At 31.4% G+C, this 15,946-nt stretch overlaps 1 protein-coding gene across 5 annotated transcripts in view; it reads left to right on the top strand.

Moving 5' to 3' along the window:
- LOC130447267 (protein kinase C-binding protein NELL2-like) overlaps positions 1-15,946 on the top strand; it is a 65,748-nt gene that overhangs the window by 33,561 nt on the left and 16,241 nt on the right. For all 5 annotated transcript variants that reach the window (XM_056783988.1, XM_056783984.1, XM_056783986.1 and 2 more), the window contains 4 exons: positions 6,813-6,989; positions 12,188-12,338; positions 12,473-12,743; positions 12,883-13,038. In XM_056783988.1, coding sequence (XP_056639966.1) covers positions 6,813-6,989; positions 12,188-12,338; positions 12,473-12,743; positions 12,883-13,038 — 755 coding nt within the window. The remainder of the gene's footprint in view (positions 1-6,812; positions 6,990-12,187; positions 12,339-12,472; positions 12,744-12,882; positions 13,039-15,946) is intronic.

The raw sequence follows: 15,946 nt of genomic DNA, 5'->3' as shown, positions 1-15,946 counted from the left end.
AAATTGACTATAACTTTGTTATTTTACATAAAACACCTTGTATATTAATACATTTTTGAAATCTACGCAAAATTTTAGGATAATTTTGTCTGAAAACTTTTTTCGAAAATTGCATACTTTTTGAGTTGTTAATTTTTTTGTAAAAAATTTGACCGTTGCACACCCTTATAAATTATTTTTTTACCAAGATACCCTTAAAGATATGAAAATGATTTCTATTCGGTCGTTTTAAGCAAGGTAAGACGTATTTGAATCTATATTTAAAAATTCTTTATTTTATACAGGGTGTGCATAAAAAGTGTTCAAAGTTTAACGTCATAAATATCAAACTTCTTCATTTTTTTAAATAGAACCACCCGGTTTTTTCTATTTTAATGCGTTCAGGGATAAAAAATAAAGCAAATTCATGTATAATTTCCTATACCTAAACCTTTCCGTTATCCAGATATTAAATGTTTTCTGTAAATTTTTATAAAATTCATGCAAATTTACATAATCATTAAACATTTAATATCTAGATAACGGAAAGGTTTAGGTATAGGAAATTATACATGAAATTACCTCATTTTTCATCCCCGAATGCATTAAAATAGAAAAAACCGGGTAGTTCCATTTAAAAAAAATGAAGAAATTCAATATTTATGAAGTTAATCTTTGAACACTTTTTATACACACCCTGTATAAAATGAAAAATGTTCCGACATATATTCAAATACGTGTGACCTTGTTAAAAGCGACCGAATAGAAACCAATTACGTATCTTTTAGGGTATTCTCGTAAAAAAATAGTTTATAAGGGTTAAATTTTTTTCAAAAAAAATTAATAACTCAAAAAGTATGCATTTCTCGAAAAAAGTTTTTAGACAAAAGTATACTGAAATTGTAGATCATAAAATTATCTACAAAAAACGTATTAATATTTTTTCCCTACGAGCCACCGTTTCTGAGATATAACGTGGTAAATTTGTAAATTTACACCATTCCTGCATTTCTAAAAATTTACAGAAAACATTTAATATCTTGATAACGGTAAGGTTTAGGTATAGGAAATTATACATGAAATTACCTCATTTTTCATCCCCGAATGCATTAAAATAGAAAAAACCGGGTAGTTCCATTTAAAAAAATGAAGAAATTCAATATTTATGAAGTTAAACTTTGAACACTTTTTATACACACCCTGTATAAAATGAAAAATGTTCCGACATATATTCAAATACGTGTGACCTTGCTAAAAGCGACCGAATAGAAACCAATTACGTATCTTTTAGGGTATTCTCGTAAAAAAATAGTTTATAAGGGTTAAATTTTTTTCAAAAAAAATTAATAACTCAAAAAGTATGCATTTTTCGAAAAAAGTTTTTAGACAAAAGTATACTGAAATTGTAGATCATAAAATTATCTACAAAAAACGTATTAATATTTTTTCCCTACGAGCCACCGTTTCTGAGATATAACGTGGTAAATTTGTAAATTTACACCATTCCTGCATTTCTAAAAATTTACAGAAAACTTTTAATATCTGGATAACGGTAAGGTTTAGATATAGGAAATTATACATGAAATTACCTTATTTTTCATCCCCGAATGCATTAAAATAGAAAAAACCGGGTGGTTCTATTTAAAAAATTGAAGAAATTCAATATTTATGAAGTTAAACTTTGAACACTTTTTATACACACCCTGTATAAAATAAGAAATTTTTAAATATAGATTCAAATACGTATGACCTTGCTTAAAGCAACCGAATAGAAACCGTTTTCATATCTTTAAAGGTATCATCGTAAAAAAATAATTTATAAAGGTCTGCAACTGTCAAATTTTTTACAAAAAAATTAATAACTCAAAAAGTATGCATTTTTCGAAAAAAGTTTTTAGACAAAAGTATACTAAAATTTTACGTAGATTTCAAAAATGATTAATATACAAGGTGTTTTAAGTAAAATAACAAAGTTATAGTCAATTTTCTGTAGAATCAGAAATCGGCCATCTTTAACAATATTTTAGTTGAACGATACAGCGTTTTTTTGATATTGCAATTGAGATATGACGTTCCGAAGACACCAAATCCTCATTCAAACTCATTAGAAAAGATCGATCAAAATTGGCCGAATCTACCGCACAAACTAACCGAAACGTCGAGTACGAACTGCGTCTGAGAATCAGTATTTGGACAAAGCAAAGAGAAATAAAAGCTACAAATCTTGTAAAGTGTCTGGTGGAATAAAGAACTTTTAAATCACTTCGAATTGCAGAGAAACATCCAGTTTTAGTTGAACCAAATTCTGTGAAAGAGACTCGCGATTAGACTGGAAAACTCGTACCGAATCAAGCATTTCGTACCGCCAGATAAAGTAAATTTCTTGAAAATATCATTAACGGGATTGTTTCTAATCTGTTACAGTTGGATCCCAATCATTTTATTGATATTTAAACTTGATTTTATTCGTCTAAATATTGTGACACTTAACGGCTGTCATACAATTCGCTTGAATCGTTCACAATAAAATAAACAACTGTAAGATGTTTCAATCGACGCCGATATAAAATCAAAATCATAACGTTAATAAATGTCGTAGATTTTACGAGTTTCAAATGAAGAAACCATTAATACAAAATTAAAACAGTCGCTAAAATCGATTTTAAAAAGGTTGACGAACCAGCTGCAAAAACGAAAAATCTTTTTGTTTAAATTAACAAAAAAAGCTCGGAAACGAAAAAGTAGTTGTTGTTTTAGCGAATAAAAATCATTAGATAACAAAAATACGGTTCTTCGTACTAAAAAAACCCAAATTTAATTATAGCCACGTGTCCTTGGCGAATCTATTAGAAATCGTCTGGCGGTGCGGCCCATACGATCGAAATTAATTTCCAAACAACTCAAAACTCGTAAATAGAATAAAACAAATGATACGAATTCCGCATTTTTCGAATCTAAACCGCTCTAACTAAATCTGAACCATACGGTTTTATAAAATTAGTTTTGCATATTATAAAACTTGAAATACGACATTTGTATATCAAATTCATAGAAACGCACATAAAATATGGATTCTACTCGAGTGTAAAGTATCTTTACTGATCATGGTAGGTAAATGAATGAACCAACTGGTTTGTTCCCGTGCAGAATTTTTTGGTTTATTGACGGAATTCGTTGAGTGTCTACACATACACAAGTAATAAAGCAAAAAAGGCCGTTTGAATTGCTACCTCATGCGCCCTATTCGCCAGATTTAGCCCTCTCGGTTTATTTTCTGATAAAATGTTTCGGTGGTTGAAGATTTTCCAAAAATTTGTATGCCAAGGACTGAAAATTCTACTTTGATTCTGAAAATTGTTACTATATAACAAAGATCTAAAACTTTTTCAATTACACCGAGGAAAGAAAATAAATAATAGAGAATAACAAACATTTTATTTATTGAACAATATATAATTTGTTTCTTTTCCATCATCATTCATTAATTTAGACGAATAATTTCAGAAAATTAAGAAATTAATACAAAATCATCGAGGTGAAACTGTCAACTGTCAATATTGAAGTGGCTAGAGTCACTCCGGAGCGTCCCGAAAGTGTTTTGCAATACGGAACTGTCAGTTTCACTACACGGAACACAAAAAACGCAACTTTCGGTATGTCAATGAATACAGAATAACAATCAGATGGGATTTAATATTGGGAAACATTAGACCGAGACGTTTGATAGAAATCCACGAATATCGATTAAAAAATGTTGTTATCTGCTAGACGTGTTTGTTTAATTCTTAGAACGGTAGTTAACAATAAAAATAACAGAAAATGTTCATTCATTCATCGTTATTCATTAATTTAGACGAATAATTTCGGAAAATTGAAAAATTAATACAAAATCATCGAAGTGAAACTGTCAACTGTCAACATTCAAGTGGCTAGAGTCACTTCGGAGCGTCCCGAAAGTGTTTTGCAGTACGGAACTGTCAGTTTCACTACACGGAACACTAAAAACGCAACTTTCGATATGTCAATGATTACAGAACAACAATCAGATGGGATTTAATATTGGGAACCATTAGACTGAGACGTTTGATAGAAATCCACGAATATCGATTAAAAAATGTTGTTATCTGCTAGACGTGTTTGTTCAATTCTTAGAACGGTAGTTAACAATAAAAATAACAGAAAATATTCATTCATTCATCGTTATTCATTAATTTAGACGAATAATTTCGGAAAATTGAAAAATTAATACAAAATCATCGAAGTGAAACTGTCAACTGTCAATATTGAAATGGCTAGAGTCACTCCGGAGCGTCCCGAAAGTGTTTTGCAATACGGAACTGTCAGTTTCACTACACGGAACACTAAAAACGCAACTTTCGGTATGTCAATGATTACAGAACAACAATCAGATGGGATTTAATATTGGGAAACATTAGACTGAGATGTTTGATAGAAATCCACGAATATCGATTAAAAAATGTTGTTATCTGCTAGACGTGTTTGTTTAATTCTTAGAACGGTAGTTAACAATAAAAATAACAGAAAATGTTCATTCATTCATCGTTATTCATTAATTTAGACGAATAATTTCGGAAAATTAAAAAATTAATACAAAATCATCGAGGTGAAACTGTCAACTGTCAATATTGAAGTGGCTAGAGTCACTCCGGAGCGTCCCGAAAGTGTTTTGCAATACGGAACTGTCAGTTTCACTACACGGAACACAAAAAACGCAACTTTCGGTATGTCAATGAATACAGAATAACAATCAGATGGGATTTAATATTGGGAAACATTAGACCGAGACGTTTGATAGAAATCCACGAATATCGATTAAAAAATGTTGTTATCTGCTGGACGTGTTTGTTTAATTCTTAGAACGGTAGTTAACAATAAAAATAACAGAAAATATTCATTCATTCATCGTTATTCATTAATTTAGACGAATAATTTCGGAAAATTGAAAAATTAATACAAAATCATCGAAGTGAAACTGTCAACTGTCAATATTGAAGTGGCTAGAGTCACTTCGGAGCGTCCCGAAATTGTTTTGCAGTACGGAACTGTCAGTTTCACTACACGGAACACTAAAAACGCAACTTTCGGTATGTCAATGATTACAGAACAACAATCAGATGGGATTTAATATTGGGAAACATTAGACTGAGACGTTTGATAGAAATCCACGAATATCGATTAAAAAATGTTGTTATCTGCTAGACGTGTTTGTTCAATTCTTAGAACGGTAGTTAACAATAAAAATAACAGAAAATATTCATTCATTCATCGTTATTCATTAATTTAGACGAATAATTTCGGAAAATTGAAAAATTAATACAAAATCATCGAAGTGAAACTGTCAACTGTCAATATTGAAATGGCTAGAGTCACTCCGGAGCGTCCCGAAAGTGTTTTGCAATACGGAACTGTCAGTTTCACTACACGGAACACTAAAAACGCAACTTTCGGTATGTCAATGATTACAGAACAACAATCAGATGGGATTTAATATTGGGAAACATTAGACTGAGATGTTTGATAGAAATCCACGAATATCGATTAAAAAATGTTGTTATCTGCTAGACGTGTTTGTTCAATTCTTAGAACGGTAGTTAACAATAAAAATAACAGAAAATATTCATTCATTCATCGTTATTCATTAATTTAGACGAATAATTTCGGAAAATTGAAAAATTAATACAAAATCATCGAAGTGAAACTGTCAACTGTCAATATTGAAGTGGCTAGAGTCACTCCGGAGCATCCCGAAATTGTTTTGCAGTACGGAACTGTCAGTTTCACTACACGGAACACTAAAAACGCAACTTTCGGTATGTCAATGATTACAGAACAACAATCAGATGGGATTTAATATTGGGAAACATTAGACCGAGACGTTTGATAGAAATCCACGAATATCGATTAAAAAATGTTGTTATCTGCTAGACGTGTTTGTTTAATTCTTAGAACGGTAGTTAACAATAAAAATAACAGAAAATATTCATTCATTCATCGTTATTCATTAATTTAGACGAATAATTTCGGAAAATTGAAAAATTAATACAAAATCATCGAAGTGAAACTGTCAACTGTCAATATTGAAGTGGCTAGAGTCACTCCGGAGCGTCCCGAAATTGTTTTGCAGTACGGAACTGTCAGTTTCACTACACGGAACACTAAAAACGCAACTTTCGGTATGTCAATGATTACAGAACAACAATCAGATGGGATTTAATATTGGGAACCATTAGACCGAGACGTTTGATAGAAATCCACGAATATCGATTAAAAAATGTTGTTATCTGCTAGACGTGTTTGTTTAATTCTTAGAACGGTAGTTAACAATAAAAATAACAGAAAATATTCATTCATTCATCGTTATTCATTAATTTAGACGAATAATTTCGGAAAATTGAAAAATTAATACAAAATCATCGAAGTGAAACTGTCAACTGTCAATATTGAAGTGGCTAGAGTCACTTCGGAGCGTCCCGAAATTGTTTTGCAGTACGGAACTGTCAGTTTCACTACACGGAACACTAAAAACGCAACTTTCGGTATGTCAATGATTACAGAACAACAATCAGATGGGATTTAATATTGGGAAACATTAGACCGAGACGTTTGATAGAAATCCACGAATATCGATTAAAAAATGTTGTTATCTGCTAGACGTGTTTGTTCAATTCTTAGAACGGGAAATACGAAAACCGGCCACAAGAGGGCAGCTTGTACGGAGCTAAAAGGAGACCTGAGACATCCATAACATAAACATCAAATCTTAATCTGAACTGAGATCAAAATTATTAAAAAACTTTTTATTTTTGTTTCAGCAACCGGATTTGACCCGTCTAAACCGTTTTACATTCCGAATCAATCCATAGACTTGTTAGTTGCGTTGGGGGAATACAGTAAAAGTTGGCTGGGAGTGGAAAGAATTGACAGCCCGGCCCCGCCTGACGTAATCAACACCTTCACGTCGCATACAAGGTTGGCCTATGTATTAGAAGGTAATTTTTATTAATAAAAACATTTATCTGATTAAGTTTTCACTTAAGTGCCCTGCCCCACTGCAATTTCCGCCGATTAACATTTATGGTCGAAGCGAATATGTGGGACGGAAATTCACCATAAAGAACCGAGTGGAATACTGTCAAATGTCAACTGTATACTGTCAAATGTCTCCATTGATAACGAAAGTTTTTATATTTAAATAAAGTGTCTCACAAATTATTTTTTATTATAAATGACAAGTTTTATCATGAAATAAAATGTGAAAAAACTTGTGAATCCTCTAAATATCTAGAAAAAATATCCCGACACGTTTTTTTTTATCTTTAGAACCAATTGAAAGGGTCGTAATGCTTATTGTACACAATGTCTTGTTAAAGCACTTTACGATGCTTTCAAAAGGTGCCAATTAAGCACTAAACAACATAAATTAACTTAAAATCGATTCGGTTTCATTTTATTTAGGGCATCATATTCTAATTTACTTTGCCAAAGTGTCGTGTTGGATTTTGAGGAAACTCAAACGATTCTCCGTTACCAAATTGATTTTGTCGGTGGATACGGTATGCCCCAGATGTAATATAATTTAGTCGAGATTAATAATTCATTTAGAATTCTTAAACATAACAAAATGGAGACATTTTTCATTTTATTTTTACGTGGAAAATATTCTGTGTCAGAAAACTTGAAATATCATACGAAATGGCGGAGAAAAAACCGATTGTTTTGAATTACCTTTTAGGCTGTTAATACTCGACATGTAATTTCTAAATTTACTCGAAAATTCCTTATTCACGTGATATATCAGTCGGTTATAACTATTTTTTGATCTAGTACCGTGTCCTTTTGTAATTAACGCTTCAAAAATGTCGATTTTTGTAGGGATTCGTCAACAATTATCCTCAAAAGGAGCCCGGCCAAAAACGAGGTTAATCCTCTAAATATTTCTTTAGTTTCTTCAATTCTGCTTACAAATCTGGTTTCTCGTGATTGGAAAATCTACCCAAAACACTTTTCCTTCAAACAGTCCATCGAAATGACGTTTCTGCTAAGTTTGTTGTCAATATTCCAATCTCGATCATACTCAATCGGCTACTTCGACGTGACACGTCACTAACTTGTCCCAACGGCTCAAATTTTTACACCAATTTCTGTATTGCGGTCCGAGAAGGTGCTTCACGTCGATCCGAAAATGTTTTAGTTTTACGAACCGTCTCTGCCAAACTTTCACCGTTTTTATAGTGAATTTTAATGATTTCAATGCGTTGTTGAACGCATTTTCATTAATGGCGTAGTTTCTACTTGTCAAATGTCAAAAAATGACAGCTTCAAAAGTGACATTTACCGAAATAGCGGGCTGTTCAAAATAACACCTCTTATTGGAAAACCCTTTATATAGATCTCCAAGTTTCATCTATTTTAATCCAATAAAACGACTTTCCAAATTAAATATAAATAATCCCAGTTTTCCGTACAGATTCCACCCAAATTTGAAATATTTAAATAACGGGCGGCTGCTGTGGGCGCTTCCGCCATATTTTTAAATGATATCGAATTCAAAAAGTATTCATTTTATAGACTTTTTCGAAAATTACACAGAAACAGTCGATTGCTCTTTTGGATGAAGTAGGAATGAACTACTGGATGATTTGCGATAGTTGAATGATTTATTTTCTTTATAATAGAATAAATCTATCAAAAACTTAGCCAACAGATCATTTTTATTAATATTTTCCAACCTAATCTTGATCGGATTATGATGGCTTTTTGAAGTGACGTAATCCACGCATCTTTTGTTCGACACGTCAATGTAATGATGTCATTGACGCCACCTATTGTTCGACTGTGAAAACTTAAAAAGACTCCGTGTTATTGTTGTAGAAACAATTTTGTATTATTTTTATTATTTAATTCATTTTTTTTACGAAATTATTTCGAATTAATTTGATTCCAAGCTCAAATTTATTTTTGATTTGTCGACTATAACATTTCTCAACAATTTGACATCTTGTGTCAACATCACATGATGGTTGTTACCAACTGACGAACCAAAATGTTCCTAATTAATAAAATTAATTAGTACGACTTGAAATATATAATAAATAAATTTCGGTATTGATATATTGTGTTTAAAAGTAAAAGTTTAAAATTTTGTATTTCGAGGTTATGTTTATGCACCCCAGCTTTCCGTCTACGGTTTGAAGTGATTTCTTCGAACAATTTTGTGATTTTATTATTGTTTTCTCGTACATACTGTATATAGTGATTTTTGAATAATTTTGTCTGTTAAGGATAAGCATATTATACAGTAAGTACAATTGTTAAAAATCAGAAATTATTATTAATATTCCAATCCATTTTATTCATATTTATAAATTGTAAAATATATATTATGATACAGTGTGAAAAAGTAAACAGAATGAAATATAAAGAAACGTATAATTCGTATACTGAGTGACCTAGAAAAGTCCGAGTTTTTGCCATTTACATTCAACTTTTATAAATACCTAGAAATACGAAATTTTTCGACGTTTTTTTCTTTAAAATCGGAGTAAATTTCGTAATATTTTGTATTTGATCGAAATATAATTTGAAACTTATATTCCAGATCCGGTTTCAACATTTTTTTTTTCCGAAATTTTCTTATATTATATTATAAACTTACGAAAAACGATTTTAAAGGCATAAATACTGAAAAAAACTGTGAAATTTCCCAATTTTATACAGTTCAATAACGATTTTAGGTAATATCGACTTAAATTTTCCCAAAAAACGATTTTTACTTTACAGTTTTCGCAGTTCACGCAAGTACCCACTCAACAAAAACTTTTAGATATTTTCGAAATACGAAATTTTTCGACGTTTTTTTCTTTAAAATCGGAGTAAATTTCGTAATATTTTGTATTTGATAGAAATATAATTTGAAACTTATATTGCAGATCCGGTTTCAACATTTTTTTTTTCCGAAATTTTCTTATATTATATTATAAACTTACGCAAAACGATTTTAAAGGCATAAATACTGAAAAAACCCGCGAAATTTCCTAATTTTATGCAATTTAATAACGATTTTAGGTAATATCGACATAAATTTTCCCAAAAAACGATTTTTACTTTACAGTTTTCGCAGTTCACGCAAGTACCCACTCAACAAAAACATTTAGATATTTTCGAAATACGAAATTTTTCAACGTTTTTTCTTTAAAATCGGAGTAAATTTCGTAATATTTTGTATTTGATAGAAATATAATTTGAAACTTATATTCCAGATCCGGTTTCAACATTTTTTTTTCGAAATTTTCTTATATTATATTATAAACTTACGAAAAACGATTTTAAAGGCATAAATACTGAAAAAAACCGTGAAATTTCCTAATTTTATGCAATTTAATAACGATTTTAGGTAAAATCGACATAAATTTTCCCAAAAAACGATTTTTACTTTACAGTTTTCGCAGTTCACGCAAGTACCCACTCAACAAAAACATTTAGATATCTTCGAAATACGAAATTTTTCAACGTTTTTTCTTTAAAATCGGAGTAAATTTCGTAATATTTTGTATTTGATAGAAATATAATTTGAAACTTATATTCCAGATCCGGTTTCAACATTTTTTTTTCGAAATTTTCTTATATTATATTATAAACTTACGAAAAACGATTTTAAAGGCATAAATACTGAAAAAAACCGTGAAATTTCCTAATTTTATGCAGTTTAATAACGATTTTAGGTAAAATCGACATAAATTTTCCCAAAAAAACGATTTTTACTTTACAGTTTTCGCAGTTCACGCAAGTACCCACTCAACAAAAACTTTTAGATATTTTCGAAATACGAAATTTTTCAACGTTTTTCCTTTAAAATCGGAGTAAATTTCGTAATATTTTATATTTGATAGAAATATAATTTGAAACTTATATTCCAGATCCGGTTTCAACATTTTTTTTTTTCGAAATTTTCTTATATTATATTATAAACTTACGAAAAACGATTTTAAAGGCATAAATACTGAAAAAACCCGCGAAATTTCCTAATTTTATGCAATTTAATAACGATTTTAGGTAAAATCGACATAAATTTTCCCAAAAAAACGATTTTTACTTTACAGTTTTCGCAGTTCACGCAAGTACCCACTCAACAAAAACATTTAGATATTTTCGAAATACGAAATTTTTCAACGTTTTTTCTTTAAAATCGGAGTAAATTTCGTAATATTTTGTATTTGATAGAAATATAATTTGAAACTTATATTCCAGATCCGGTTTCAACATTTTTTTTTTTCGAAATTTTCTTATATTATATTATAAACTTACGAAAAACGATTTTAAAGGCATAAATACTGAAAAAACCCGCGAAATTTCCTAATTTTATGCAATTTAATAACGATTTTAGGTAAAATCGACATAAATTTTCCCAAAAAAACGATTTTTACTTTACAGTTTTCGCAGTTCACGCAAGTACCCACTCAACAAAAACATTTAGATATTTTCGAAATACGAAATTTTTCAACGTTTTTTCTTTAAAATCGGAGTAAATTTCGTAATATTTTGTATTTGATAGAAATATAATTTGAAACTTATATTCCAGATCCGGTTTCAACATTTTTTTTTTTCGAAATTTTCTTATATTATATTATAAACTTACGAAAAACGATTTTAAAGGCACAAATACTGAAAAAAACTGTGAAATTTCCCAATTTTATACAGTTCAATAACGATTTTAGGTAATATCGACTTAAATTTTCCCAAAAAACGATTTTTACTTTACAGTTTTCGCAGTTCACGCAAGTACCCACTCAACAAAAACTTTTAGATATTTTCGAAATACGAAATTTTTCGACGTTTTTTTCTTTAAAATCGGAGTAAATTTCGTAATATTTTGTATTTGATCGAAATATAATTTGAAACTTATATTCCAGATCCGGTTTCAACATTTTTTTTTCGAAATTTTCTTATATCATATTATAAACTTACGAAAAACGATTTTAAAGGCATAAATACTGAAAAAAACCGCGAAATTTCCTAAATTTATGCAATTTAATAACGATTTTAGGTAAAATCGACATAAATTTTCCCAAAAAACGATTTTTACTTTACAATTTTCGCAGTTCACGCAAGTACCCACTCAACAAAAAGTTTTAGACATTAAAATAAAATATTTTCGTGATTGAAATTTGTAAAAATACGTTTGTTACAGGGGATAATCGAGATTTGAGGTTACCTCCGTTGGCATTTCAACAAGCATCGAACTTTTTACTGTCATCGGCAGAATTTACTATTATAGCAATGTTGAAACAAGTTCCCGGCAATCCCGGTACTATCATTTCCTTCTCGCATGGAATCAACAGGTACAGCAAATAAATCGGCACTACCTAATCAATAATATGAAAATTTGCAAAAAAAAAACTATTTCTAATAATATTATTTCTTCGAAATTTGATAACCAAATTCTCTTATCGTCGTAATATTTTCCTCATTTCAGGTCTTTGGAGCTCCAATCCAGCGGAAGACATAACCAGCTGAGGTTATATTATACAAACGGGTCTAAAGTGTATGCGGAAACTTTCCCATATTATTTGGCGGACGATAATTGGCACAAAGTGGCTGTATCTATAAGCGGTTTGGAAGTCGAGGTTTTAGTCGATTGCAGATCGTTATTCAAGAGAATGCTGAGGCCCGTCATGTCGGACAGGAGTTTTCCAAAGCCGCCGCACTTGTGGATCGGACAAGGAGTTAGTCAGAGTTATTTCAAGGTAAGATAATCGATTGGAAAACTACCGAACGACGATCCTCTAACCAGGCAACTTGGAGATAACCTTTCGACGTCACTGGTGGAGTTTAGAGGCCGTTCCTGGCGGGAAAATAAACTTCTAATATCGATTGTTGTTTCAGGGTATCCTGGATGAACTGAAATTGGTTAGAGGTCCTCACGGTTATTTATCGTTGTGTCCGCACGTGGATTCGATGTGTCCCACTTGTGGTCAATTCGTCTTGCTGCAGAATACGGTACAGGAATTGACCAGACATCTTCAGGAACTTTCCGAAAGGGTATATGGACTACCATGTAATTCAAAAAAAAATAATGCGTATTGTATTTCGAAGGTGTCGCGAAATTTTAATTCCCAATACAACTCGTAATTAAATATATTCGTCGTTACCGTTAATATACAGAGTGGACTACACACAAAACGGTCTGCTCGTATAAGAAAACCGTATTTTCTTAACCTAACTTTTGAATTGGAAAAGTGTTAGATCGATCGACGTTAGGTTTGATTGTCTTTTGTGCTCCAATCTGTATATTACTGATCCAACTAACGAACACTTTGATTTCGGGGGATGGAAAACACGCGATTAGGAAAGGAAATTTTCCGACTTGGTCTCTATAAGGGCTAAACCTGATTCGCTCTATAAAAGAGATAATTAACATGAACATTATACGGAGTAAATTGACTGTTAATCGACAAAATCTGACAAAAGTAGACGCCAATTCACCTGAATATACATGAATCGATGGGATTCGACTTCAATCGACAAAATCTGACAAAAGTAGACGCCATTTCACCTGAATATACATGAATCGATGGGATTCGACTTCAATCGACTGTTAATCGACAAAATCTGACAAAAGTAGACGCCAATTCACCTGAATATACATGAAATGATGTGATTAGACTTCAATCGACTGTTAATCGACAAAATCTGACAAAAGTAGACGCCAATTCACCTGAATATACATGAATCGATGGGATTCGACTTCAATCGACTGTTAATCGACAAAATCTGACAAAAGTAGATGCTAATTCATCTTAATATACATGAAATGATGTGATTAGACTTCAATCGACTGTTAATCGACAAAATTTGATAAAAGTAGACGCCAATTCACCTGAATATACATGAAATGATGTGATTAGACTTCAATCGACTGTTAATCGACAAAATCTGACAAAAGTAGACGCCAATTCACCTGAATATACATGAATCGATGGGATTCGACTTCAATCGACTGTTAATCGACAAAATCTGACAAAAGTAGACGCCAATTCACCTGAATATACATGAAATGATGTGATTAGACTTCAATCGACTGTTAATCGACAAAATCTGACAAAAGTAGACGCCAATTCACCTGAATATACATGAATCGATGGGATTCGACTTCAATCGACTGTTAATCGACAAAATCTGACAAAAGTAGATGCTAATTCATCTTAATATACATGAAATGATGTGATTCGACCTCAATCGACTGTTAATTGGCCAAATACTGACAAAAGTAGACGCCAATTCACCTGAATATACATGAAATGATGTGATTAGACTTCAATCGACTGTTAATCGACAAAATCTGACAAAAGTAGACGCCAATTCACCTGAATATACATGAATCGATGGGATTCGACTTCAATCGACTGTTAATCGACAAAATCTGACAAAAGTAGACGCCAATTCATCTGAATATACATGAAATGATGTGATTAGACTTCAATCGACTGTTAATCGACAAAATTTGATAAAAGTAGACGCCAATTCACCTGAATATATAAGAAATTATGTGATTCGACCTTATTCGACTTAAATAGACAATATGAAGTTCCAATCCTTATTAGACTGTACATTGACAAAATCTGACAAAAGTAGATGCTAATTCATCTTAATATACATGAAATGATGTGATTCGACCTCAATCGACTGTTAATTGGCCAAATACTGACAAAAGTAGACGCCAATTCATCTTAATATACATGAATTGATGTGAATCGATCTCAATAGATAAGATGTAGTGATAAACAGCTTCACTAAACTGTTAATCGACAATTCATGTCAATTCATCTTAATATACGTAAAATCATGTGATTCGAGCTCAGTAGACAACATATTGTGACAATCGACGTTAATCTGCTTCAATAAACTATTAATCGACAAGATCTGACAAAAGTAGACGCCAATTCACATGAATATACATGAATCGATGGGATTCGACCTCAATCGACTGTTAATCGACAAAATCTGACAAAAGTAGACGCCAATTCACCTGAATATACATGAAATGATGTGATTAGACTTCAATCGACTGTTAATCGACAAAATCTGACAAAAGTAGACGCCAATTCACCTGAATATACATGAATCGATGGGATTCGACTTCAATCGACTGTTAATCGACAAAATCTGACAAAAGTAGATGCTAATTCATCTTAATATACATGAAATGATGTGATTCGACCTCAATCGACTGTTAATTGGCCAAATACTGACAAAAGTAGACGCCAATTCACCTGAATATACATGAAATGATGTGATTAGACTTCAATCGACTGTTAATCGACAAAATCTGACAAAAGTAGACGCCAATTCACCTGAATATACATGAATCGATGGGATTCGACTTCAATCGACTGTTAATCGACAAAATCTGACAAAAGTAGACGCCAATTCATCTGAATATACATGAAATGATGTGATTAGACTTCAATCGACTGTTAATCGACAAAATTTGATAAAACTAGACGCCAATTCACCTGAATATATAAGAAATTATGTGATTCGACCTTATTCGACTTAAATAGACAATATGAAGTTCCAATCCTTATTAGACTGTACATTGACAAAATCTGACAAAAGTAGATGCTAATTCATCTTAATATACATGAAATGATGTGATTAGACCTCAATCGACTGTTAATTGGCCAAATACTGACAAAAGTAGACGCCAATTCATCTTAATATACATGAATTGATGTGAATCGATCTCAATAGATAAGATGTAGTGATAAACAGCTTCACTAAACTGTTAATCGACAAAATCTGACAAAAGTAGATGCCAATTCATCTTAATATACGTAAAATCATGTGATTCGAGCTCAGTAGACAACATATTGTGACAATCGACGTTAATCTGCTTCAATAAACTATTAATCGACAAGATCTGACAAAAGTAGACGCCAATTCACCT

This window comes from Diorhabda sublineata, chromosome 8, assembly GCF_026230105.1.
Source record: "Diorhabda sublineata isolate icDioSubl1.1 chromosome 8, icDioSubl1.1, whole genome shotgun sequence".
Classification (NCBI taxonomy): domain Eukaryota; kingdom Metazoa; phylum Arthropoda; class Insecta; order Coleoptera; family Chrysomelidae; genus Diorhabda; species Diorhabda sublineata.
Note: the sequence above shows the minus strand (reverse complement) of the source record. Positions and strands in the feature narration are given on the sequence as shown.